The 27132-nt window shown below is 41.9% G+C and overlaps 3 protein-coding genes across 4 annotated transcripts; 2 read left to right on the top strand and 1 right to left on the bottom strand.

The window, feature by feature from the left end:
* The first annotated feature begins 2644 nt into the window (after positions 1–2644).
* On the top strand, positions 2645–5010 carry LOC117758286 (G-protein coupled receptor 6). Its single transcript, XM_034579838.1, has 2 exons — positions 2645–2971; positions 3559–5010. Exon 2 carries the CDS (start codon positions 3584–3586, stop codon positions 4589–4591), a length of 1008 nt encoding a protein of 335 aa, XP_034435729.1. The 5' UTR covers positions 2645–2971; positions 3559–3583; the 3' UTR covers positions 4592–5010.
* A 9951-nt stretch (positions 5011–14961) lies between these two features.
* ccdc167 (coiled-coil domain containing 167) lies at positions 14962–16791 on the bottom strand. Its single transcript, XM_034579839.1, has 4 exons — positions 16647–16791; positions 16364–16458; positions 15865–15917; positions 14962–15518 (listed from the first exon to the last, which is right to left on the bottom strand). The coding sequence occupies exons 1-4, from the start codon at positions 16695–16697 to the stop codon at positions 15400–15402; spliced, it is 318 nt and encodes a 105-aa protein (XP_034435730.1). The 5' UTR covers positions 16698–16791; the 3' UTR covers positions 14962–15399.
* Positions 16792–16884: 93 nt separating this feature from the next.
* Positions 16885–25186, top strand: kif25 (kinesin family member 25). Of its 2 annotated transcripts, XM_034579833.1 has the most exons (16): positions 16885–17040; positions 17192–17273; positions 17374–17439; positions 18397–18522; positions 18629–18770; positions 20702–20805; positions 20907–20992; positions 21070–21109; positions 21201–21268; positions 21631–21705; positions 21856–22002; positions 22193–22369; positions 22771–22925; positions 23035–23280; positions 23677–23832; positions 24032–25186. In XM_034579833.1, the coding sequence occupies exons 2-16, from the start codon at positions 17205–17207 to the stop codon at positions 24181–24183; spliced, it is 1809 nt and encodes a 602-aa protein (XP_034435724.1). In that variant the 5' UTR covers positions 16885–17040; positions 17192–17204; the 3' UTR covers positions 24184–25186. The 2 variants fall into 2 exon arrangements, with proteins under 2 accessions (XP_034435724.1, XP_034435725.1); XM_034579834.1 differs by having other exon boundaries at positions 16885–17273.
* Positions 25187–27132: the final 1946 nt, after the last annotated feature.

Raw genomic sequence — 27132 nt, 5'->3', positions numbered from 1 at the left:
AACACGTAGTTTTTTCAAGCTTGTAAATTAATTCCAGTCATGATTAAGTCCTTTTCTTGGAGTTGGTTTCCTCAGGAGTGAATGATGAATCTCTAATGTATCGGGACCTCAAGGCCCATTAAGGATAAGCAGGTGATTCCCTGAAGAAACTTTGTTTTTTCTGGCAAAAAAAACAACTATTGTTTCCACTGGGTTCTATCACCATAACATATTGCCTATTCTTTTCCAACTCCTCACCGCGTCATATGTAATGAGTAAAATCAGGATTAAAAAACAATTTTACCAGGCTCATATTTTACGTAACTAAATGTATAGAAGGACGTCAGTTACACAAAGTTTTGGCTTGAAATGTCAGAAATACAAATTCCCCCAGGGCAGCCCCAACCTGCTGTACCAGTTGTCTCACTACAATATCTTCAAATTTAAAAGAGTTAAACCCACTGTTCTATTCACTCATAGTATCCAATGTAAATTTGATCTAAACACACGGTGACTTCTTGGTAGAGCGTGACCTGATTTTCTCGGTTGTTTCATCTCCAGATTCCCAGAAATGGCACCAAGGACCTAACCAGTGTTTTCACTAGAGTCTTTTAAATCCAGCTCCAGTGGGACGAGAGAATCCCCTTCAGAAAACAAGTCGCTGGGTTTTCCAAACAATGAGGGTTATTTTTAAAGAAATGTTTGAATCCATCACCTGTGGTTCATTACTTGACTCATTCGATTCAGGCCTTTTGACACTAGCAGGTTCTTGGCTGTTGTAATTATCATAAAATGGAGGTCATGCTGACAGTGAGGCGGTAGCAGGTACAGTGGGTCAGACACATTAATCAGATTATGTGACCGTTTCTTCTGTGACTCATGCTCAAGGGATCGTATCATTTTGTGTTCCAGGAGTGTGTGTAAAGTATCAAAGTGTAGCTGAGTGATTTCAACTACTTCTCTTATAAGAAGTAGGTGAACTTTGTGAGTAAACTGAGGCTGTACATCTTAGATCAGACGTTTCTCTCCTATACCACCACTTGATTCATCATTTTTTTGTAATTCATCATCTATCATCCCCCATACTAAGGTTGTCTGTGTCTCACCATTTCTTGGTTTAACTATTAGAGATTTTCATGCCTACATATCTTTATACGGGTATTTTCACATCCAGGGGTGAGTCACGCAGCTCGAGTGTTTGTGTACGAGCATTTGTGCACCTTAAAAAAAAAAAGAGAGCTGTTTTGAAGGGAAAGCAGGTCTTTTATATAAGGTTATGTTTTTCTCATGTTTTTATGTTCCTGGTGGCAGGTGTCTCATTACACCGAGCCTTCCCGGCACACATGGACAAAGATGAATAAATGCATCCAGTCACTGATATATTTTTGGCGGCATGTGTTCTCGTTATAGCCCTCGTATAAAGGAAACCAGTTCTGTGTGGTGCCAGCAGTGCAGCACTTCGGTTAAAATATAATGAGAAGAAGAAAAAAAAAATCAGTGTGTTTAGTTTATTCCATCGTAGAAAATTATGTATTTTTGGTCCTGTGTGTTGTCTCGTATCCGCCCAGGTCTTTGACATCGGCCACTCGGCACTTCATGTGACCACTTCGCTTATGTATGAAGACAATTCTCCGTCCAGCCCCCGGTCTGCTGACAATAGATGTTCAAGCAGCTGTTGCCAGGAAACCAAAACTGGTTACCATATTGCTATTGCTGCTTTGAATCTCCCACTGCATGTCAGCCGCTGTCGCATGACGTTCAAGTGTAACACATGAATACAACAGTTCATCACAAAGATTGAAAAGACAAAAGGATTTTGTGTTTCTTTTGTGTTTCTTTTGTGTTTCTTTTGTTAAACACTGAGCTTTTAAATATGTCTCAGTGATTTGTGCTCCAGCTTCATATTCACTGTGTTATTACACGTTAGTTATCACAGCTCAGTGTAAAAGTTTCAATAGACGACTGAAGCACGTTATATTAATTTATGTATCATTTTATCTGCTGTCTTTGATTTCAGATTTTTATTCTATATCATTTACAGTCTCTGATTTTAAATTACGATATATAAGTTTGCTTCTTGTCTTTGATGTTTCTTCGACAGCTGTTCGACACAAGGTGATGGACCCAGGTGGGTTCTCCACCATCCCACCTGTCGGATCAGGGGTTTTTTGCGTGATGCATTTGATTCGTTAGGCAAAAACGTCACTTTGTTTGTTAAAGCCCTTTGTTTTTTTTGTATTACACGTGAAGCCCTGTGTAATACAGTTCTATACAGGCCAATATTCCAAAGTTGGCCACAAAGAGAGACAGGGCTACAACAAAAACACACAAACTGAAATCTGTAAATAATGATATTAATGATTATGATGATAAAAATATGTAAATAATATATTGTGCCAACATCAACTTGTTCCTGAGTTTGACCACTGACACTGTATTTTATTTCCATTATTTCATAAAATAAATGTATTTACATTGTAATGTTTAATATGATTCTTCCATTGTTTTCAATATTGTATTTGTGCTGCACATGTAAATATGAGGGCAATAAAGCTTACTGAGAGAGAGAGAGAGAGGGTGGGGGGGAGGGAGAGAGAGGGAGGGAGAGAGGGAGGGAGAGAGAGAGAGGGAGGGAGGGAGAGAGACAGAGAGAGAAAGAGAGAGAGATAGAGAGAGAAAGAGAGAGAGACCCCCGTGACGTCACTCGGGTTTATAGCTCTCCTCTCGTGTCTTCGCCCGGTTCCCTCTCTTCTCCTTCATCATCCTCCACCTCCTCCTCACATTCACCCTCCTCATCGAGCTGAACACCGGCCAATGCTTCACACCAGCGCTGCCCTGGGTGTCTGTCCCATGCGTGGGGAGCACATGCACAGTGAGGGCTTCACCGCAGAGGAAGAGTGGAACCGTTGCTTCGTCTTTATTTGGTTCTTTCACACTTCGGCCGAGTGGCTCTGATTTCAGCTAAGATCCCAGCTCGCATCGTTTTGTCACGGAGGTAAGTTCATATATATAGAAAAAAATATATATATCTGAACTCAAAAGAAACTGTCTTCTACAGTCTTTTTGTATTCATATTTTATTTAAAAAGATGAATTCCTTCTTTTAACTTCGATTTAATTTCGAGGAATCCAATGCACTGTTGTTTTCCTTAGTTTTGTCGTTTTAAAATTATAAAATTATTTTTACAATATAAAGTTTGTGATTTCAGCACCACGGACAGCTCCTACGCTTTTCTCTGCTGCTAAACTGCTGTGATTACTTTGAACAGGAAGATCCACCCTAAGAATAAAATATATTTTTTTAATAATTCACTATAGAGCAGCAGTAGGAAATACAGATCTGTTTTATGGTGGATTTTCTTTCTAACTTTTGCATGACTTATGCAACAGATATAAAAAAAAAGATCCTGTTTATGCTTTGTTCTCACCTTATAATACAGAAAAGTGTAAATAATTCGCTTTTGATTCACTGGTCGACAATGACTATATATTACCAGCTCCCCCAGTGATGTCATGACTTCTGAGAAGAGACGTTATTATTATTAACAAACCAATCTATTTGTCCCTCTTCTTCCTACAGAACTAAGAGGCAACAGAGTGGAGATATGAACGAGTCGCTGGTGGTGAATGACTCCTCTGCGACTCCAGGGGCCGGGGAATCTCTCTCCTGGATGGAGGCTGACTCTCCAGAGCACAACGGCAGCCTGGAGTTCTCCACCGCCCCTTTTGATTTCCCCATCAACCCATGGGACATCATGCTCTGCTTGTCAGGCACCGTCATCGCCTGCGAGAACGCCATAGTTGTAGCCATCATCTTCTACACGCCGACGTTGAGGACTCCCATGTTTGTTCTGATCGGGAGCCTGGCCACAGCAGACCTCTTGGCTGGCATGGGATTAATCCTGAACTTTGTGTTTCAGTACGTGATCTCCTCTGAGACTATCAGCCTTATCACTGTAGGCTTCCTGGTGGCCTCCTTCACGGCCTCCATCAGCAGCCTATTGGCCATAACAGTGGACCGTTACTTCTCCCTCTACAACGCCCTGACATACTTCTCAGAAAAGACGCTACAGTACGTGCACCTGATGCTGCTGGGGACCTGGGGGGTGTCCCTGTTCCTGGGCCTGCTGCCGGTGCTCGGCTGGAACTGCCTGGATGAGCCGGACTCCTGCAGCATCGTCCGCCCTCTGACCCGGAGCAACCTCACCCTCCTGGCCACTTCCTTTTTCGTAATATTCGTACTCATGCTCACGCTCTACTTCAAGATCTGCAAGATCGTGTGCCACCACGCCCACCAGATCGCCCTTCAGCAGCACTTTTTCGCCACGTCACATTATGTCGCCACTAAGAAGGGAGTCTCCACTCTGGCTATCATCTTGGGGACTTTTGGCGCCAGCTGGCTTCCCTTCGCCATCTACTGCCTGGTGGGCGAGAAGGAGTATCCCTCAGTGTACACCTACGCTACACTGCTGCCGGCCACCTACAACTCCATGATCAACCCCATCATTTATGCTTACAGAAATGCAGAGATCCAGCGCTCCATCTATATGCTCCTCTGTGGCTGCTTTCAGGCCAAAGGATCCTACCGGTCCAGGTCACCTAGTGAGGTCTGAGTAGGTGTTAGGGCTCTGTGTGTGTGTGTGTGTGTGTGTGTGTGTGTGTGTGTGTGTGTGTGTGTGTGTGTGTGTGTGTGTGTGAGAGAGAGAGAGACAGAGAGAGCAAAAAGACAAACCACCCCTGCTTCAAGTTGACAGTGAATGCTTTACAAACACAAGGGGGGGGATTCTCGAAACGTGGCTCTGTGCATACTGTACTTTGCATCTGCACTTTACTATGTCTCAACACAAGTTAGAGTGAGATTTTTGGGGAAAACGCTGTGAACAAGAAACACCTGTGAAAAAAAAACAAAAACCTGTGAATGTAAATGAGAAAAAGGAATGAGAAATCTTGCACTTTATTCAATGTTTTTTTTTTTTGGAAATGCCAAAGCAGTATTGTATAGCCCATATTGTGTTTCAATGGTTGGACGTGTGAGTATTCTGTGCCATTTTTCTATTTTGTATTGTATTGTATCTGATGTACATTTTCTACAAGAGAAATAAAGAGATGAAAAAACAGCTGTGGCTGAATTGTGTCTTTACTCCAGCATGTTTCTGTGGTGAAGGATCTTTATGTCACACCTGACTTGTTTTTGTTTTACATCCTCTTCATCCTCTCTCTCTCTCTCTCTCTCTCTCTCTCTCTCTCTCTCTCTCTCTCTCTCTCTCTCTCTCTCTCTCTCACACACACACACACACACGTGTGCACACACGCACATGCACAACTGCTAAATTGCACATGTCACAATCCTGGTTGGAGCCAGGTTACTAACTAGCACGAACACAATAACCAACCACAGCACACAGTGGGGGGCTATTGTCCCCTCTCTCTCTCTCTCTCTCTCTCTCTCTCTCTCTCAAGTGTGTTTAGCCTTTGTTTTTAAACCACTTTGCAATTTTACTATCATAGTGCTAGTACATGGTTGCATTGATAAGATACGACGCACTCCACTGTGCGAGTGCAGGAAATGAAAAAGGTCTGTGTGGACCGCTGCCTTATCTCCCCTCATCTCATCAACATCGACGATTATGATTCAGGAGGAGAGCGGCCCACAGGCACGTGTATTCGTTTGTGAGCGAGACGTGCTGAGGTGATAATGAGTCCGCCTGCGCCCCGTCAGCTGGCAGCCACAAACACAGCAGTTTATCCGGCAGGCTGTTTAAACAGGTTCTGGTTGAGGGAGTCAGAGTTCCACACAGGACACAGGGGGCTGATGGGGAAAAAGTGACATAGTTCCATTGCCAGGATGTTACTGCTGCTACACAAGTGACATAAGTCAAGTGACAGAAGCACCACTCCACCTTTAGTGGTAAATAAATGTCGTACTTTGTTATCTGCACCAAGGAGGTCATGTTTTCATCTGCTCTTGATTGTTAGTTTGCAGGATTACGCACAAACCACTCAACGAATTGCATGGAGAGGTGGTGCATGTTCCGAAGGAGAATTTCGGTGCAGATCTTTAACTTTACGAGATTTTTCAACATTTTCGTGGATTTCTCTATGAATAATAAATGCGTGTGTGCAATTTGCTGCAGATTGAAATGGTGAATTTAACTGTGGTTTCGTAAGAGTAATGTTGGGCCTTGGTGGAGATATGTGCTCCACTGAGAGTCATAGTTCAAGAATAATGGCAATAAATGAAAATTGTAACATCTGGACATGTCATGTTGCCTAAAATGTGGCAACATTTGAATGGTAGATGTTCTTTTCTAGTCTTGATGACCACTCAAAGCAGCTTTTATAGTTTTGCCATTCACACACACACACACACAGATCCATATTGTGCTTTTGTGTGCAGCACTTTCTATATATCTCATGGGCTCTGTGTCTTGCCCATGGACACTTCGGCACAGGGAATGGGGAAGAGGGGGATCAAACCGCCAACCTTCTGGTTAGTGTACAGTCCTTTTTGTTTCGGTTTAAGAGTCGTCACGACTTTTAATTTGTTGCGATATGGAAAATATTCGCCACAGTCGTGCATGCAACAGCTTCAACTCCCTCGCAAACTGTTTTGCATCCAGCTTCCACGTAGGTTCCCACACAACACTTTATATTCCCTCTTACTCATAGTACAATTTAAATATGTGTATCAACCAGCTTTCACCTCCTGCATATATTAACTCGGTGATTCCCACTTTGAACATGGCCTGCGACACCCATGCCTCATGAGCACGGTTACGTAATTTCTGAACATTAAATTAAATATAAATGAGTTATTGGATTGAGTGCTCAAGATGAATTGTAGAAAAGTTTGTAAATGGAAAGACTTGATAAGATAAAATAAGATATTCACACGTCTGAAGCGGTAGGAAAAGAATAAGGAGCTATAGAGCTGTTTAAAATAACGGCAGAATAAGATCATTAAATCAAAGACATTCAAAAGCTTTATTAACAGTTTATGAAACTACTTGGTCATATGCAAAGATACTAGTAGACCTCTGCAGGTCTTGTTAAGGTAGAATTGAACAGACGAGGCTGCTTCGCTTTAGACTCAACATTCAGTTCTAGTCATGGATGAATTTCAGTGCAGATTCAAACCTTTATCTTTACTATAACCTCAGTCCAGATGTTGTGAGTTTGACATTTCTTGATAAAAAACGAATGTTGTTAAACAATCCACCTTCCACATACGGAGAATCAGCTTCTTTGCAATGACAGTTTCGAGCCAAATGGCCATTTTGTCATATTTACTGACAGAAGATGGAGAGTTGGTTTGTCCTGAAATCGTCATCAGCAGGTTTTGGGTTCCCAAAACGTCCCCATCAGCCCCAGCAAATTAATATAAGATACTTTCCCAGTATGTGTATAAATCAACATGTGACAAAAAAACATGTGCTAAGTTACTAATCCCACACAAGAAATAGATTTGTTCATGATAGGTACCTGAATATAGATCATGTTTTATTAATAAGAAACTGTTTCTTTTGGAGTCAAATTAAATTGCTTAACTAAAAATGTCTTTATTTCACCATGAACCTTTAGATTTGAGTCCATGAGACGCCGATGCTGTAGCCACCCTGTCATTTTCAGCCGGTGTGTCCTTACCTGGGCTCTTTTCACAACACACATTACCAAACAGGACTGCATCTCTTTTCCTGTTTGTTCCTTTGACCCTGTTATAAAGCTCAGCCCCACTCAACGTGTCCACCACAGCTCTCACACAACAACACTTCCTCTTCACGTGGCCTATCAGCCGTAATGATGTCCAGTTGGAGATCGGCGAAGCCTTCAGTCATTTTAAGGCCGACCACAAACTGGGGGAAAGGTGAAGGATGGCGAGGACCACTAATGGACCCGATCACCGTGAGAGCAGAACATGTTTGTTCACTCAGGGTTTGTTTTCTCCAGCTTAACAGATGTTGCTCTCGGCCGCTCTCTGTGGCAGCCAGCCACCTGTTTGTACACATGGCACAGGACGCCATATATAGTGCTTAACGATTCATTCTATTAGATGTCACGTAACTCATTCGTAGATATAAAAGTGACAATTAATTCAATACAACAATATTTATGAAAGTTATTGCTATTTTATATTTTTTTGTAAAGGTAGTAATATATATTATTCTTTTACATCAGCAATCCACTTAACCCAGTGAACAGAAACATACAAACTCAGCCACTATAGAAGAAAAAGGTTCTTACAGTTGTGAGTGTAGATTTGTCAAACACAGTTATAAAAGCCAGATGGGTAGAATTTACGTTTGGTTTCCATTCATCACTATGTATAATACACCAAGGACTGCAAATATAGATGGACGCTGCATCTCTACTTCCTGCCACTTTCCAGGAATGAAGCTAAAATAACCCTGGTTCGAAAGCTGCCATCTTACCCAAGCGGTGCCAGTCTGTGCTGTAGCGATCGGGGGGGTTGGAGCTTTTTTTTTAGCCTCTACACTTATACAGTAGGAATTTACTTATTCACATTTGACACTATAGACATTGATTTTAAAGGTATGATTTAAATTCTAGCAGTGCCAGTAACGCACGTGGGACTTTTGTTAATTCAAACAATGACAAGCTCTTATTTAATCGATGTCATGTCTTCTCAGCGGCGAGGTTAATATTAACAACTATGAAATTCACCTGTAGACCTTTATTTATATGACATCCATTAGACTAAACAGCGGCCAGTAGCAGTGTTTGAATTATGTAATGCTTAATCAGAGCAGACCTGAGCAGCTCTCCAGGCAATTACCAAAGTACACAGTCGAAAGATTCCCTCATTAATAACATTAATTACAGTTGTGTAGCAACATCACTATTACTGAGTTAGACATTAGCTCGATGGAAAAGGCTTTGGCGTTACCGATTGTGTAATCACACTAATTGATGTTTTATGCTTCTCTGCCGGGTCGTTGTCTTATATTCATATGGACGTGATGTCGCAGGAATGTTTGAGATACAGATGGCAGAAGAAGAGACAGACTAAAAAAATCAATAGAGGCGTTCGTCTCTGATCGGACTTCATGTGAAGAGCAAAGTGGAGTCCAGGAAAAATCATTGAAATCTCCTACATGGTGATTATTAGACACTGGGATTTACCACGATGAACACACACACACACACACACACACACACACACACACACACACACACACACATTTTATCTCTTGAAAAAGCACAGAAAAGCCGACATCAGCTGCATAAAATCTGCTTTGCAATAATAGCTATAATCATTTGCCTTTGTCCCTCTGCCTGTGGTCTGTTCAAACACTGGTGTGTGTGTGTGTGTGTGTGTGTGTGTGTGTGTGTGTGTGTGTGTGTGTGTGTGTGTGTGTGTGTGTGTGTGTGTGTGTATGTGTGTGTGTTTGTGTGTAGTCCAGATGTTACTCATGTTGTAGAGACCTAAATCTCATTATGCGGACTTGTCTTCCTTGTGTGAACAAAAAGAAAATCCCCATCATAAATCATAAAATTAGACTTGTAGTTAAAATAGTGTGTGTGTGTGTGTGTGTGTGTGTGTGTGTGTGTGTGTGTGTGTGTGTGTGTGTGTGTGTGTGTGCGCGTGCACGTGTTGACACAGGACTGTACTGTATGAGTGTGCTTGTTAGTAGCCTGGCTCCGACCAGGATTGTGTCATGTGCAATTTACCAGATTGTGGGTGGTTGTGCATGTGCTGCCTTTATGTCTGTATTGAGTGTGTGTGTGTGTGTCTGTGAGAGAGAGGGGGGGGGGGGACAATAACCCCCCACTGTGTGCTGTGGTGGGTTATTGTGTTGGTGGGGGACATTTCAAGGTACATTGAGTTTAATAAGCACTTGAATACATGACGTAAATATAGAAAATAGGAAAATTTTTTAAGGGCAGATACAAATTATACCTAATATTATTATTTACAGCAAGTTTGAATCCCAGTTTGGCTGTGGTGTTTCTGTGCGGAGTTTGCATGTCTGCATTTGTTTTCTCCGGTTACTCTGGCTTCCTCTCACAGTCCAAAGGTTACTTGGACACTAAGTTGACCAAATGTGTGATTTTGTTTGTCTCCTTACACTTTGACACACTGGGTGAACCCCCCCCCCCCCCCCCCCCCCCCCCCCCCCCCCCCCCCCTCATCCAATGTCAGCTAGGATAGGCTGCAGCCCCCCCCCCGCCAGCCTCAAAGGATAAGCGGTATAGATAATGGATGGATGTAATTCACGATGGTCTGGCATAGATACCGAAACAGCTTGCTAAAACCCCACAGACCAAATGATAATGTATTAAAACAGTAGAACACCTGGGTTATGTGGATTTGGAACTCCTCTGAAATATCTTTTAAATTAAAAAGACCTACCAGCTGCCACATTAGGTTATTACTTGGTGGGGAAGCAGTTTACATACACGAAAAAGAACCCGACCTCTGATTACGAGACAGGGTTTTATCACGTAACTGGCACCGCAATGAGGTCCGACAACCTACAACTGTCTCTGGATCCCACTGACACACTAATGACCCCCACCTTCTACACTCAGAACAGTGCAGAGGTGTGTAACGTTCGTAACCTGACAACCACCTTTGTGTCTATCTTCTCTACCTCTCTACACCCCTCACTTTCCTGTCTCACCCCTCTACTTGACTCTGGCCTCAGCTTCTCTTCTGGAGGAACTCCTCATTAAAAGATTCATCAGCGCTCTGACTGTAGCCATGATGACGAATATGGAAATTAGATAAATTCATGTGTGATCAGCCCAGAGCCTCAGGAATATGACTTGCATTAGTATCTGGGCATGAGGACTTAAAACTCTGTTCTATTATCTGATTTAAATGCCGGCTGTTACAGAGAAATGAGTCAAAGACACTTTTGAAATCATGATAAGTGCAGAAGGAACATGACAGCGAGGTTGATTTACATCCAATGTGAGTGAAAACGATGTGTCATGGTTTTAAATATTTATGGACTCTACTGCACATGGCAGACTTTGGGCAAAACTCAGACGTCATTAGAAACAATACAACTTTTCAAATTAAAAAAGTAAAAGAAATCCATCTCAGGCACGACCCAGAAAAGTTGGGAAAGGACTGTGAGACGACAAAAAGGTGCCAAAGGCTTACAAAGATGAAATCAACTACATGTACTTATCCAAACATTGTACCTAAGTGCAACTGTGGGGTTTCTTTACTATCTTTTTTCTATTTTACAGTATCTTACTTTATACCTCTACCCCTCTTCATATAGAAAATATTGCACTTTTACGTATTTATATGTTGTTGCGAATACTTTTCAAAGGTTTTATGCATAAATCAGCTTATAACACATCTGTTTTAAATCTAACCACCAAACTACCTCTGCCTTGAAAGAGTAAAATGCTGCTTACACATTAAATTATAAATTAAGGCAATAACATCATACAACTCTTACAAGGTGGATTCTAATTCAAGTACTTTTTTGGTGATGAATCTCAGTGTAAGTTCAATCAGGAAGACTTTCTCTTTCTCCCGTTCATTCTAATATACTTGAGGCCAAATAGACTCGGAATCACATCACTTTTATCTATTATTGTGCAGTTTAATAAATTTAGTTTTAGTTCGAAGTTACTTAATAATTACTGATTGCTGGTAATACTTTTGCTACACATTTTTATTGTGGTATTGCTATTTTTATATGCATTTAGGCCGGTACCACGTCTGTGATGACACTAAAATGAAATGTTACTGACATGTGAGCTGACGTCTGTTATAAACACTTCATCGTGTCATTTGCTTCAAGTGAACCGAACCACAAAGGGCAACAAGAAAGGTTCAGACCCTGCAGACGTCACCGAACAGCAGCAGAAGAGTTACGTCACGAAGTCTGACCCGAGTGCAGACCGCGAACCTCCACCTGCTGCGGCCGAGCTCAAACATCGCTCTGCTCAAGAACTAAAAGTATTCAAAGTGACATCTGGCATTTTGGTGCTCAGAAGAAGTGCTCTTCTTCTTTTCTTTTTATTTGAGTCATAGCAAAACCTGAGGCCGTGTGACAGTGTCATGAAAAGCAAAACAGCAAACACGGTCACCATCTGACTGTGCAGGAGTATATAGTCAAACAGAGGGACTTCTTACATGGAAGAATAATGAACACAGAAAACTTTAAAAGCCAAATCTATAATCAAAAATCACTGAACAACAGTGTAACCTGAAAATATTCAGACCTGACTGTGAATTTCCCCTTTGACTGGCTTATTTTTAAAACAGTTTTAACTGAGCAATAGTATCAAAGACCACATGAAAACAAATATTCAAACTAGTCTGAGGCACGTCCACAACAATCGGCCTTTAAATCCCACAGCGGCGTTGCATAATGGGCTTGTTTACACTCGCTTTATCTGGGGATGAGAGGATGAGTGTGTGTAGGCGTGACGTGGACTGTGCTGGTGATAATAGTGTGTGTGGGAGGGAGGGCACACAAACAACTATTTGCTGAGCTGTCCAGAGTTTTCCCACCACAACTAAAAGAACCTGCCAAAGAAAAGAAGGGATACGTGTTTTTTTAATTGGCAACAAATCCTGTAAATAGACAATTATCAATAACTGCAGTATTTCTGAATTGCTTAAACTCATTTTCTGAAACGTAGGGTTAAGTTAACCACCACATTCAAGCTACACTCACAAAACCTTTGTCTTGCAAAATCAAACAATTGATCCAAGAACTATTTTATCTTTAACCAACACCAAACACTAGCCACCAGATAACACCAGCTAAACACTCCTCAGCAATCATTCCACACTAGACACAGAACTGCAAAACACTGCACTCTGAGCAGTGCAGGAAAAAATATCTTTACTGAAGAATCACTGAAAATATTTATTTGCACATTCCTGCACGTGAATTGTTCATTCACATCACATGCTACATCCATTGAGATTATCCTGGGTTTGGGGGTTTTTGGTAAAACACTTTCCATCGCCGTGCTGGGAATAATTCTTCTTTCGGGTTTGGGCAGGGAGAGGCTGGTGGAAGACAAACATAAACGCTGGTTATTAAGAAACGACTCACGTATTCTCTCGCCACAGGGAGAGATCACGTTGTCCCAAACGACAACATAAACAGGATGATCTGCCTGATCATGACCTCTCTGCTCATCCTGTGGAGCAGATCATCCCGCGGAGCTTCAGAAATATGGATGACATTTACTGTTGCATGGTCCTCAAGTAAGATGACTGGACCCGTGCATGTTGAGTGGTGGTGTGTCATCGATGACAACAGGGTGGTAGTCGTGTTTAACCTTTGGTGCCTGTGTTTGTTTTGTTTAGAGAATGGAGTTTAACTTTATGCAATAGCACTTCAAAGACATCATTGTTGATCCAAAGTAGTTTTAAAAAATAAAAAAATAAAAATGTGATAACAAATAGGCAGTGATAATAAAAATAACGATAACAAGAGCAGTCATATTACTACACAGCACAAGACTTTAGGCACATTGAAAGGCTGAAGAATAAAAACGTGTTTTCAGATTACTTTAGGGACGATGAGAGGGAGAGAGTTCCAGAGTAATTGATTCCAATAACAAGTACTGTCTGACTTACTTATTCCTCTGTGGCATTGATGTTATTAATTTCAGTTAATTCTTCACCATCTTGCAACAGGATTGTTACACGCTGTTTTAATCCACAGCTAAGAATATGATGATGAGTGATTTAGCTTTCTTTTTTAACCCAGGTATGTATCTGTGATTGTTTTTTAAAGATTTGCAGTTGAAACCAAGAGGCTTGTCGCGGAGTATCACAGACAGTCTGTGGGAAAGTTGGAAAAATTATCAGGAGGCGGACTAACGCGGTGTTGTGATCGATTTTTGGGAATTTGATGATTTGCTGACTAAGGAAACTTTAATCGTGACAAATAAACCGAAGCCAGAATCAGTGGATGGGCAAATCCACGGAAATAAAACTACTGCGTTATAACATTTTTGCAACTTTTAAATGCAGGACTGAAAACTGTATAGGTTTTAAACTATAGGTAGAAAAGGTTAAACCTCAGAGTGGGGATATGAACGTCTGAAGAACTGAATATGTTCTTTTGTTTGAGTCTCAGAAAAGAAAACGGTTCTAAGGCTACAATAGTGACAGATGATGGGAGACAAGGCTGTAATTGTATGATACAGTTACAGTAGGGGAATTTGAATGCAACATAGCAATTATTTCACATATTTAGTCTATTTAGTCCATAAAATGGGAACATGGGTAATGAAGTGTCTTAAAAAGATTCTGTCTTGTCTCATCTTTTTGAAAGAGATGAGGATCAATATCAGGAATGCTGTTTGATATTCTTCTTCTCTCAGAATAGAGAGGAAGGCTGAAAGACTCACAAACAGCCTTGTCCTCAGACCATCCTCTGGTGCCACACTGATCCCAGCATGGGTGACAAAACCCTCCTCCTCTAAATCTGTCTCCAGCGTCAAACGTCCTCATGAGGACACATTTGTTGGACTAGTTTGAACCACAAGTTTCATTTCTAAATTTAAAGCTGATAGTTATCTAATAAGTGATCCAAATTTGATTTTCTAAATAATATCAAATGTGTTTTTTAAAAGCGCTGCAGATAATGAACACAATGTGCTTCCAAACTGAATGTAAAGCGTTTAATATGTATTCATGACCAAGTAACTGGTGAAACAACATTCACAAACATCTTTGGCATCTTTGAGTTCTTCTTATCTGTGAATGGTTTGCATTGGGGTGTCATGAAAACAATACATTCTTCAGGTCCTGTGTGAATCCCCTAACAACCTGATCACATTTACAAAGAAAAACAATTGCAGCATCTCCATCCATCGAACTGTCTGACATGTATCACTGCATCATGTGGCTCATACACTATTATCTATATATGTCATTAAAAGGCAGTTATAAACACATTTTATAAAATACAGCAAAAATGCTTATTTAGTTCCCCTCAAGTTTGGGTTGGGGATATCATCGGATGATGAACGGGCAAGTCTGATGTTGATTAACTATTCATTTTGTTACAAGATAAATAGAGAAATAGCCTCTTCATTATTTTCTGTTCACATAAACTGAGTAATACCAATAGCACCACCAGGTTCCAGCTTGCAATGAGATTTGAAAAATAGATGTAATTTCAAAAGTTTAAGAAAAGAAATAGTGAGATGTGAAACATATTCAGCTGCACTGACAGAGAAATCCACACAGATGAGTATTCAGTGTTTAAACATCCCCAGCGTCCCTGCTGAGAAAGCTGTGGCCTGACCATGAAACCAGTTTGATGTCCAGATGAAAAAAGGGACAATTAAATGATGCCACCTGCAGGCAGAACTGAGGTATTGCATCCATGCACTTTTTCCCTCTTTTTTCACATCATTGCTCTAGAAAGAGCAGTGGGTCCCTCGGAGAAGCTGTTTGATATCACGAGTCCTCTTCGTTGTAGAAAAACATATAGTAGAATAGAGCACTGATGGCGAGCAGAGCGACCGACAGCACCATGTTCTTCCGATTCTCTCCTCGTAATGTCTCCAGCTCCTTGTCTGGAAAAGAAACACAAGATGGGTGCGCAGGCGTTAATGTGTGGTACTGGCAGGCTTCCTCTTGGTATGGCAGAACACATTTAGACGTGGCAACAGATTTATTTCTGGTAAAATCTTAAATGTTCCTTATTTTAACAGTGTGAGTCACCACGTAGAACATAGTGCATGCCATCTGTAAAATGTATATTCTTATATATAGACACAACAGTTTGTGAAATCAAATAAGGATGTGGTGGGTGGGTGTAATCCTTCATGTGAACGAGTATTTAACAGATGTTTATCTAAAAAATAGTCTGGTTTGAGTAAACAGGTGAAATCGTGCTCTGAACAAAGCGTTCAGTCTCACCCAGTTTCTGCACCCTTTCATTCATGAGCCCCATTTCATCTTCCAGCTCCTGTCTGTGGAGGAGAAAAGACGAGACGGAGACAAACGCCTCAATCAGGAGCCTTCAACTCAAAGTCATTCATGAGGTTTCAGGAGGTATAGATTAAAAAAAACATTTTTCAAGTAAAACAGCACCAGACATCAGATTTTTAAAGTCAAATGCTGGTTTCAACAACTTCTTAATTTCAGACTTTTATGACCATAATGAATGAAATGTAAGACCCATGTCAAAGCATGAATGATTTACACGAATAAGGTCAGATAGTCCATTAGAGAATAACCCTGGAGCTGCCAGGTTATTGATTGATGATGATGTTTTCTTAATTCACAGCGCGTTGAGCTCACTCGGCCACCGTACACATGTATGTCTGGCATTGTTCTGTTCCTCACTTGAAAAATAAACAACACACCATCCTTGAGCACCATGTAATAACCACCTCCTCCTCCTCCTCCTCCTCACCTCTCCCTGTCAGAGAGCTGCTCCTTCCTGCTCTTGAACTCCGCCCTCTCCAGGTTGTCGTGGCAACGCGTTCGCCTCTCCTCCAATCGATCAATCTGCGATCAAGACATGAAGTTAATCGATTAAATACATTGATTAAATAAACACAATAATCACAAAAAAAAGGGCAGCGGATGAATGAGCGACATTTCCACAGGCTGAACGTGGGACACAGTTCTTAGCAAGCGTTGGCTAAAGAGCTGCTAGCTGGCTAGAGGCAAATAAACCACTTCCGACGTCTCACCTCAGTGGCGACGCTGGTTTTCTCTCGTCTTTTGTCTTTAAGTTTAGCCATTTTGTGTCAGGAAGCACCGCTGCTGAGCTACTTGAGGTAAACTGTGACAACGCGGAAGTGCTGCGTCTTCTTCTTCGCAATGTTTACCGCTTCCGCGAGGGCTCTGCTGCCCCCTGCCGGCCACCAGTCGCCTGCTGGTTCTGCTGGTGCTGCTGCAGCCGTTTCCTCCTGCTCTAAAGTTAAAAAAAGACCGTGAATCACGTGAATTATTGCGTCCTCAAGACCTAAACAATGTCGGTTTTCTGCAGCAGCAGCCGAAAATGAAACACACAGTGAATCCTGGGTAGTTTCAGGCTGTGGTTCGGCTGCAGTGCCTCTGCTGGAGGCCTCCTCACACAGACAGGTGAGCACAGTTGAGTTACTGTTGACCGGCTCTAATCGGATTACTTGACCTGAGAGGACACGACATGTTCAGATGAGAAGGAAAGAGGTGAGGAGGAAGATCTTTCTCACCTCCTCTACCTCCTTACCACCGTCTTCTTTTTTTATTGCAGGGAAGTAAAAAAAATGCCTCTCTTTATCAACCGGGACCAGATATTTGCCCACCAGGTTCATCTGCTGGAGCACAAACTGAGGGTAAGTGACTAATGTCAAGTGTGTGGCAGCTTCATCCAGCAACTGAGCACATACACACGAGTTGCGATGTGCATTTACTTTCATGTATTTGTGTTTTCAGAGTAAAGAAGAGCTGATACTGGAGCTGGAGACGGAGAATGCTATTCTTCATCTGAGACTTGCAGACGTAAGAAGATTTATTCTGTCCCTCATCACCCACAGCACAGGCTTAACCGTCTATTCTACTCTGCATTAGCTGTGTCTATCGTCATTAATTCTGTCTTCCTGAATGGCTCAAGGTTTTTTATGAATGACTCACATGCTTTGTTAATTGCATTTCATATGTGTAAGAGTGTATTTAATATCAATTAACAATGACTTGTTGGACCTGGGGCTTGAGGACAGTTTTCATATCGGTCCACACCGATAATAATCACGATAAGTGTCACATTATTTCTGTTATGGTGAGAAAAGTTATACTTCCACACTGTGCATGTTCCACCTGTACTTTTCACACTGTGGCCTGTCAAACTACCTGCTGGAAAGATCTTGTATGTAGTTTTAAAGATGTGTTTTATTTCATGCACCAAATATCCACATCAACATAGCCAGGCCAAGTCAGAGTTTTGTAAGAATTGACCAGGTTTCTTTTCGCTACATCGATAAGTAACAAGTATTTAATTGTTAGAATAATCAAACCCAGATGAAGAGACAAATACTGGAGTTACAATCAAGCAACAGCACTCTGATTTTTTAACGTCTTTGTCTCATGCATTAATCTAAGTTGCTGAAACCATGCAAATAAAATAATAGAGGTTCACACATCCAGTTAATCTTCTTAAGGCTTTGAAGATGCAATATCCAAGATATCTGTGGGTTTTTTGGGGGGGTTATGACAAAACAGGATTCTGTGATGCTGAATGACATTATTATCATTGCCTACTATCTTGTGTGTCTATAAGAGAAACCATCTATTTGTATTCTTCCATGTTCTTAACCACTCAGCAGTTGAGGATCAAACCAGACAATATTATTTCAGAAAATAAGAAGTTAAGAAAGAATGAAAAGTAAAAGTATCCAACCCAACTGCCTCACATACTGTACTTTGCTTAAATGATCATGTTGATGTTATATCCTTTTCCAGTGTCTGGGGAAACTACGTCACGACCATGAAGAGGAGACCAGAGCGCTGCACCATCATCATCAGCACCAGAGAGAGGCACAGAATGAAACCCGGGCCGGCCTCACCAAACTCCTGTCGGGAATCCAGGTACAGATTCACCGAGCAGGTCGTGTGGAAACAGAAACACACACCAAAGAGTACAGTCACACACCCCATCTCCACACTTCACTAGTCCTCTGTGTGTTTGTGGCAGGAGGTGAAGCAGGACCTGAGTGAGGTGTTTGGAGTGTATGTGAGTTTTGCCTCCGAGCTGGAGGAGCAGAGCAAGCAGCTGCTGGAGAAAGTGGAGCAAGCCAGCTCCTCCATGAAAGGTCACCGTGGAGACGAGGTGCAGGGTAAGTATCTGAGTGGGTGGAGCCATGAATGTAGCGTCTTTGACATCATGCACAAGTTTGGTTTCAGGGGGAATGTTTTCCTTGTGGCACAAGCTCTCTGGTTTGGGCTTCACAGGGCGGAGCCTGTGTGCAGTGAGTTGAGAGCGGCCATTAGAGTAAGTGCCCTTAATACTGACCTGTAGTTATTTCCAATTTAAAGGAGCCAAATACTGGATCAGTGCTTTAACAGGACACTGAGTTTGACTGTGGGCAGTCGACTGCACAGTGGAGTTCAACTGCACATAAGAGTTCAACTCTATGAACAATAATGTAGCAGACAATTGTATTTGAGTCTTTCACATCTATAGTACATGTTAAAGATTGATCAAAACAGAGTTATGTCATTTTGGATAATATTTAATAACACCCATGCCCACAAAATATGATGACCTACTAAAATCTATACAAAAATAAGTCACTTTAAACCTTACAACGAATCTGCATAGAGAATTTAAGGAGACAATATCTGAATTTATTTTATTCAGTCTGGAAAGAACCCATTCAATTTTGGTGTTGATCCACAAATTCATTTTTAACTTTCGAGATGAGGCATCGTTTTAACATTTTCATTGATTTCTCGGAGAATAATTCATGGATCTTGATGGGGGGGGGGGGGATGGTGTGCAATGTGATGCAGATCCAAATAGAAATCCCCATCTTGTGAATGTAAATGTGGTTTCCTAACAGACAGAGATATGAGCTCCACTGAGTTCCATTCTAGTGGTCTAGACATTTTTTAAATTCCCACCTCCTGGTCTTACACTTTCTACCTTTTACTACCTACAACACTTCCACTTGTCCCTGCTGAAGTGGGTTACAGGTTATGCACTGCCTGTGTGTGTGTGCCAGTAATCCTCTCTCACCTCTCACCCCCCCCCCCCCCCCCCCCCCCCCCCCCCCCTCCTCCTCCCCTCGAGCCAGTCCAAGGTTGACTGTTCTGTCGCGCACCGTCCCGCAAAGTCAGCTGGTCTCCACGGCTCTGTCGATAGGCTGATCTCGTCGGGCGCTGTGGCAGACATAAGCCTGAGCTCATGCTGTCCAGGCCATAATACTCCAAGCCGCTCCGAACAAAGTGGCTTTTCTTGACCTTTTTACTGTTGATGTCTGGTGAAGGAGGAATTTAGAGATTTACCCTCAGTAATCACAGCACAATGACACTATTATATTCTGTGCTGCTACAAACCCCACCGGGTTGTGACTTTAACTACTCGCTGGTTTTTCTCATATTACGTTGTTGTTGAACTATATTTGCCTCTTTGCTTTGAACATTTCGAAAATTTACTTTTCAAAATGTAAAGATTGGTCGACCCTCCGTTATAGGTTTAAGATCTTTGGGGGGCATCTCACCCAGTGGGACCCCTGGTAGCTCACCTAGTTTGCAATCTGTTCTAAATTGGATTCCACATGCACCATTCCAAAATGTTTGACACATCATTCAATTTTTGTTTGAATTGGCCATTTTGCTTTCTTTTTTTGATACATGGACAAGTAATATTCGATTGGTAGAATAATTCTGTCGAACCCAGATGAAGAGAAACATCCTGGAACTGTTTTTAATCACATGATTGCAAAACTATGGTCTAGCAACAGCGGATCATGTTTCTGACCTTGTCTCGCACATTTAATTCAATTTATTGAGAACATACCAAAATAAGGAATAATAAACAGACTGATTCACTCAGTCAGTTAATGCTCTGGAGAAGAAGATATTTAACCTGTTTATCTACTGTTATGTCATTTGTGTGTGTGTGAGAATGAGCATGTTTGGTGCCAGGTGTGTATTCACGTGTGATGGAGCCATGTCTAATGCATCTGAGAAGCCAGTGGAGGCTTTTTCAGTGTTGGTGTCTTCTTGTTTGTCTAAAAATAAACTTTCTACCTCCCCTACTCAGACCTGCAGGCCCGTGTTGCAGCTCTGGAGCGCTCTCTGGAGGAGGAGAAGGAGAGGTGCAGGGCAGAGAGGCAGAGGAGGAAAGAACTTCACAACACAGTGGTGGTGAGGAGAGAAGATTTACTGCCACATTGGCCAGAAGTAAAGGGTTGTGTGTACAAGAAGAACTGCAGCAGATCAACAGTTTCTTCTTTGTGTTGCTACAGGAGCTGAGAGGTAACATCAGAGTTCACTGCAGGGTGCGACCTGTTCTATCCTTTGACCACGTCCAGTCCTCGACCTCTGGATCAGGGTGGGTCAGCACCATAAAATACAGAATGATAAATGAAGGTAATCCAATGTTAACACTGTGCTTCTTTTCACTTTTAGTCCTGCCTCATCTGAGGAAGTGGTCTACGCGATCAGTGATGTGAGTTACAGACTTGAACATTTGATTTGGTTGCTGTTAACTCAAGTCAACGTTCCTAATTAGTTGTTTTTCCTTATTTTTGTGTTTTCAGGACACGGTGATGGTGAATTGCTTGAAGACCGGGATGCCAGTGCAAAACAAGATGTTTGAGTTTGAGAGGTAAAATAATCACACTTTATTTTTATGGCAATTTTCATACAAAAAATGTGTCAAAGTGCTTTAAAGAATAAAATAAATAGAAACAATATCCCCACCCATCAAAGCTAAGAGCTAAAATGATGAAGATAAAATAATAATACTCAAATAGATTAAAAGAGATATGAAAAGGATACAAACTGTAAAGCAGTCTAAGACGTCTAAAGGTTAATTAATAAAATTCGATTAAAAGCCTCAAAGTAAAAAGGTAGCTCTCGAGTTTTCTTTTAAAAACTTCCACGTTCTGCACAGTGCACATTACTGTAAGATGTTTTTTTTAATGATATGATATTTAGCGGTCACTGTGGTAACGTTGTTTCCTCCAGGGTTCATGGACCAGAGGATTCCCAGGACACGGTGTTTGAGGAAGTCAAGCCCCTGATTACATCCCTGCTGGACGGGTAAGTGTTAAACAATACAAATACCACCACCCTGTGTGAGCTGAGGGATTCCAGGTGAAGAACAAAGGGAACGAAATAAATGTCAAACAACATAATGTGATTTAATGGCTTCGGCATTAATCGAATGCCGCCTCTGTCCCGGCCCTGCAGCTATAATGTGTGTATCATGGCGTACGGACAGACAGGAAGTGGGAAGACTCACACCATGATGGGATCGCACTCGTCAGAAGTGTCCTCAACGGCGCAGCAGGAGGCACAGCAGGGTATCATCCCCCAGGCTGCTGCTGAGCTCTTTAGGTGAGAGACACTGGACTAATTTATTGTTCAATTTACAGAGTGAAATGAGTGAATTCAAGAGGCTTTTGTGGCTTTTGTTGTTTATTTCCAGAGTGTCTTATTTTTCTAATTTGCACAGAGAGCTGAGTAGACTGTACTTGTTTGACCTGTCCGATGTTTATCTGTGTATTTCTTCCTGTGTGTGACCCAGGTTGATCTCTGAGAAGCCTGCGGAGAGCCACACAGTGGAGGTGTCAGTGATGGAAGTGTACAACAACGACGTGTTTGACCTGCTGGCTAAAGACGGGCAGGGGAACGCCGGCAGCCAGCGCAGGGACGTCATCACCACCTCCTCTGGTACCAGCCAGGTGCCCTCCCTTACATACGAGTGAGTACTTCCTGTTTGTGATCATAGACTGTGTGTCGCACTAGTTCAGGAGGTGCAGTCATTTTATCATTTCGTTCCCATGTAAATTGCGTCACATCCGCTTTGCCCATCTCTGTTATAACTTATAAGACGTATGACGAAGAAAAAATATAAAATTTATAAAACACATTCACAATATGAATAAAACTTAGATACATCACCTCATCTGTGAACATGAGACATCGGCTCCCATCAACTCCCATGATCCCATGCGGATTCACACCGTCTTTTTTTTTCAAATTTTGATTGAGGGATGTCGAGCAGCCAATTCTACATACTGTATGTTTAAGGTCAGTGTGTGCTTCCTGCCCAAATGCCAGGTGATGGTGTGTGTGTGTTTCCTTTCTCTGCATGGTTTACAGACCTGTGTCCAGCGCCTCCGAGGTGATGCAGATCATCAGCAGCATTCTGAAACTCAGGGCTCACTGTCCCACACTGGTTCACACCGAATCTTCACGCTCTCACCTCATTGTTACTCTCACCATTTCCTCCAAGAGCCCCAATGCACTGGCCCTGGGTGAGACACACACACACACACACACACACAGACTCACCCATTTTAGCATATAAGTGACAGCTGATGGCCACGTATTCCTGTATTGTAACTTTCTATCTCTCCCATTCAGCCCGCAGGCTGCAGAGCGCCAAGAAGGACATGCAGCGCTCCACTCAGAAGGAGTGGTGGAGCCCGCGCTGTCGCCGTTCCGACCTCGCTGCCCGCTACCCATCTGACGAGCTCCTGGCAAGCCCCGCCTCCTCTCCCTGCCCCTCACCTTCCCTTTCGCCTTGTCCCTCCCCCAGACCCAGTATCTCGCAGGCTCCATTCAGGACCAAGCTGCAGCTGGTGGATCTGGCAGGGAGTGAATGTGTCGGTGAGTGTCGGGCCTCAGTGCTCGGGGATGTTCTCTGAATTCTTTCTCCAGGAAAATACAGATTCTTAAACAATACAGTGTGCTCCGTTTAAAGCCAGATGGACTAAGGTGTTTCATACAAGGCCTCATCAATCCAATAGGCAGTATTGACAAAAAAGGGATTGATGACAGGACATGTTTAAATGTGAACAGGTTTCAGTTATTGTGATCTCAATATGTTTTTAGTTGAGATTTTAAACACCAAAATCATTCACAGGTTCACTGTGCAAACAAATCTGAAGATGGAAAAGAGTCGATTGAAACTGGTACAACCGCTTCATGTTCCCTTAGCAGAAATATATATATATGTGTGTGTGTGTGTGTGTGTGTGTGTGTGTGTGTGTGTGTGTGTGTCAGGTATGTCTGGAGTGACGGGCGCTGCTCTGTGGGAGGTGTCCTGTATAAACCGCAGCCTCTCCGCTCTGTCTGACGTCCTGGGAGCTCTGGCCGAACAGAGACCACACATCCCTTACAGGAACAGCAAACTGACCCATCTACTTCAGGATGCCATAGGTGACACACACACACACACACACACACACACACACACACACACACACACACACACACACACACACACACACACACACACACCTTTTCCCACCCAACAGTGATGTCCCATCCATCTTAAAGATTCCGCACATCAGTATTTTATTCCTAAACACTATATACTGTATATTGACTTCATGTCACTCTCCATCTTGTCCTTTAGGTGGCGATGCCAAGCTGTTGGTGATGCTGTGCGTCTCTCCCACGCAGCGCTTCATCACCGAGTCGCTGCAGTCCCTGGGATTGGGCACGCGCGCACGCCAGGTCCAGAAGGAGCTGCCTCGACGGAAGAGTAACACCCTCAAAGTTAAGTGACGACAGCAGGAAATATTTCATCCTTTGCAACTGCCCCCCCGGCAACGTGAGTCCTGCAACATGTCGTATCAACAGGGCAGACTGGAGGGTTTTAAGATGCAAAATGAGTTTCATTGATTTTACAGAGTATTTAGTGCATAACTGTGCCTGTGGGGAAGAAATCAAAGTGCACAGCCTTAAACAATATGACTTAATGCAGTTATTAGAGATATTTCCTAATCACTGGGTTACACGGTGCTGCGTACTCATTGGTATTAACATCCTATACTGTACAACAATAAAACCAACATTAGTCTAATATACTTTTCCTTACTTCCTCTTACAGATTTGAATACATTGGTTGGTAGCGTAAATAGGAAATATGTTGTAAATGTGTGGGTTTTATTTCTGTTTTTAAATAGATCTGGGTGGAGCCACCTATGTTTTTAACAGACTTTCTCAAACAGAGGCGTCGCCACAAATAGATTAATTCAAATAGATCTTGGTTTTAAGCCTATTTCAGGAAGAATAGGCCTCATGAAACTGCTGGAACTTTATAATACACATGCTGAGCCTGGTTGAGCCCAGTTGCTGAGTCTGCTGGTTAGCGGTAAATGACAGTACAATTATACACAGGTAGGACTTTAATAACTTAATTGACCTTTAAACCTTTGTTTTTAGTACTATGTTTTCCATAGTATTACGATGTAGCTCATGCCAATAGTGAATAGTGCTGTATTGTAAAGCTTTTTGACTCGGGTAGTCTTATTTATTATTTATGCTGTAAATAATTGAAATACACGCGGCTCATGCTATGCCTTCTATTTTTTAGTATTTTGATGCATCTATGTTTATACAGTGTTTATATAACATTCTCATGTATTCTGTCTGTAACCATAAACCCTTTTTTGTAACACATCACAAATCCTTCAACCACATTGATTGAACAGTCTCAGTAGAAAATAGAATAATAGAATCATTGATACTTTATAATAAACAGCTGATGCGCAGATATGTTTTCCTGTTTGTATCCGTCTGTTTCATAAATGCAATGTGTAGATTACAGCAAAGAGGAACACGTGTTACATCATTGCTCTATATTATTAAGAAGGGAAATTCTGCACGAGCACAAGTCAAGTGAAAACCTGCAAAACTGGTCGTCCAGCGTGGCAGCGCCGATCAGATTGATGATTATTTAAGATAAGTTATTTCTGGTCTGTTGTTAGGGAGACATTCCTCCAAGGTGAAACCACTGGACACGTCCCAGCATGAGTAGAACAACACACCGTAGCTGGTAATTAAATCTTCTTCATCATCTCCCCTGAGACAAACACACACACTCACATTTTAATGAGCGTCCTCGCATCAGCATACTGTAAACTGCAATGAGAGCTCTGTACAGTGTATTCAAGTTCTATTTCACACAGTCCCAAAGCTGCCATGTGTCTGAAACACAGATGTCACGTGCCGTGTCAAGTGTCTTTTTAAAAATGCAGATTTAAGATAAAGAGTGAGGATGTGATTATAACAAGAATGACAACTCCTGGAGCATCTTCTGTTTTCGAGAGATGAGGAGCGGGAAGGTGAGAAGACGAGAAAAAGGGAGGGGAGGTGGAAAGAAAATGAGACGAGAGAGAAACGGGAAACAAAAGGAGGTGAGAATGAAGTGTGACAGCACATGACACTGAACATGCGATTGTCATTCTGCATCTGACAAGATAATGTCGAACAGGAGGATCCAGACGTGGATTATTTGTGGAAAATCCCACAGATAAACTGGATGAGCAGATTTAGCTGTTGATTGTCGATGATCAGACTCAAGTCAATTAATTAGAGATTTTGTTTAGGTAATAATCCTCATCTGTTGGTAAGATTATAACAGTTTAAGGAACAGTAGATAAATGTGTCTCCCTGATGGAATACATCAAACTGCTTGTAATGCAAAAACTCATCTTAGTGTTCAAATATTAAATCCACGTCATTTCAAATCATTTACTTTTGGTTTCATTCATCTAATAACAACAACTTTTATTTATTTATTATTATTCAACATAATAATGTGAATATTTCTAATCGTCACTGTAAGAACTGGAGTCATTAGGGTCAACAGAAGATTGTCAGGGTCCGATCAGAACAAGGAAACGTCTGGAACATTCAGAAATGGGCAAAGCATTATGGAGGTAGGACATGATGACCAACCATTTCACCAAAAGCTCTTAAAACTCACCGTCTCTCCCAGTTGACACCAACCTTTACACCCTCTTCCTGTATGGCTCCTCTTTTTCATCATCAGATATTTGTATCTTTGTATTTGTGTCCGATCGTGTGTTAGAATGTTAACACACCCACTCGCTCGCTGTGAATTTTTCCAGAAACATCCCTGCTTTATCATCACATGGGCTCACTCTGATATATTTAACTGGCAGGAAAGGTTTCCGTTAAAAAATCTGCAGCAGCTGACTCTGACATTTACGTTCTCACATGCAGCCCCTCTGGATCATTTCAGGACAATATGTGGACATCAGTGCATGTCTGACAGCAGCTTGTGTAAAATTCCGTCGAGTTTAACAAGTCAGGAGCCAGATAACTGTTTATGAAGCTGCACTCTTCCAGCTACAGACACATTTTAAGCTTTGAAGAGCAAAATCCAGGCTGGTGTCAAATCAAATCAAACTTATTTAGATGAACTCAGCTCCACGACAAACCCCAAACGTGTAGAGCTGAAACATAACATTAGATTTTTATTAATTCAAGCAAACTGTTACAGTCAACAGTTACATAAGTTACATGGTTTACAGTATTGATCTAATCTTTTTCTTTTTTTTAAACCAGGGTTACTGTCCACCCCCGTCCCTTTGCCCTCCCCCCATCCACCCTCCCCACTCCCAAACATAGAAACAGCAAATCCATACAAGCGCAGGCAAGTAAGTAGTAACAGCACAATACATTCATCAACTCAACGATACGTTT

The sequence above is a fragment of the Hippoglossus hippoglossus genome, chromosome 24, assembly GCF_009819705.1.
Source record: "Hippoglossus hippoglossus isolate fHipHip1 chromosome 24, fHipHip1.pri, whole genome shotgun sequence".
NCBI lineage: Eukaryota > Metazoa > Chordata > Actinopteri > Pleuronectiformes > Pleuronectidae > Hippoglossus > Hippoglossus hippoglossus.
The sequence above is the reverse complement of the archived record's forward strand: the minus strand, read 5'-3'. Positions and strand labels throughout refer to the sequence as shown.

Coding starts and splice junctions, on each gene's coding strand:
- ccdc167 (XM_034579839.1), bottom strand. CDS start 16,697: ATGGCTAAACTTAAAGACAAAAGACGAGAGAAAACCAGCGTCGCCACT. Junction 15,918..16,363: donor CAGCTCTCTGACAGGGAGAG/GTGAGGAGGAGG, acceptor TCTCCTCCACAG/ACAGGAGCTGGAAGATGAAA. Junction 15,519..15,864: donor TGAAAGGGTGCAGAAACTGG/GTGAGACTGAAC, acceptor TTTCTTTTCCAG/ACAAGGAGCTGGAGACATTA.
- kif25 (XM_034579833.1), top strand. CDS start 17,205: ATGCCTCTCTTTATCAACCGGGACCAGATATTTGCCCACCAGGTTCAT. Junction 20,993..21,069: donor TCCTCGACCTCTGGATCAGG/GTGGGTCAGCAC, acceptor TTTCACTTTTAG/TCCTGCCTCATCTGAGGAAG. Junction 21,706..21,855: donor ATTACATCCCTGCTGGACGG/GTAAGTGTTAAA, acceptor CCGGCCCTGCAG/CTATAATGTGTGTATCATGG.
- LOC117758286 (XM_034579838.1), top strand. CDS start 3,584: ATGAACGAGTCGCTGGTGGTGAATGACTCCTCTGCGACTCCAGGGGCC.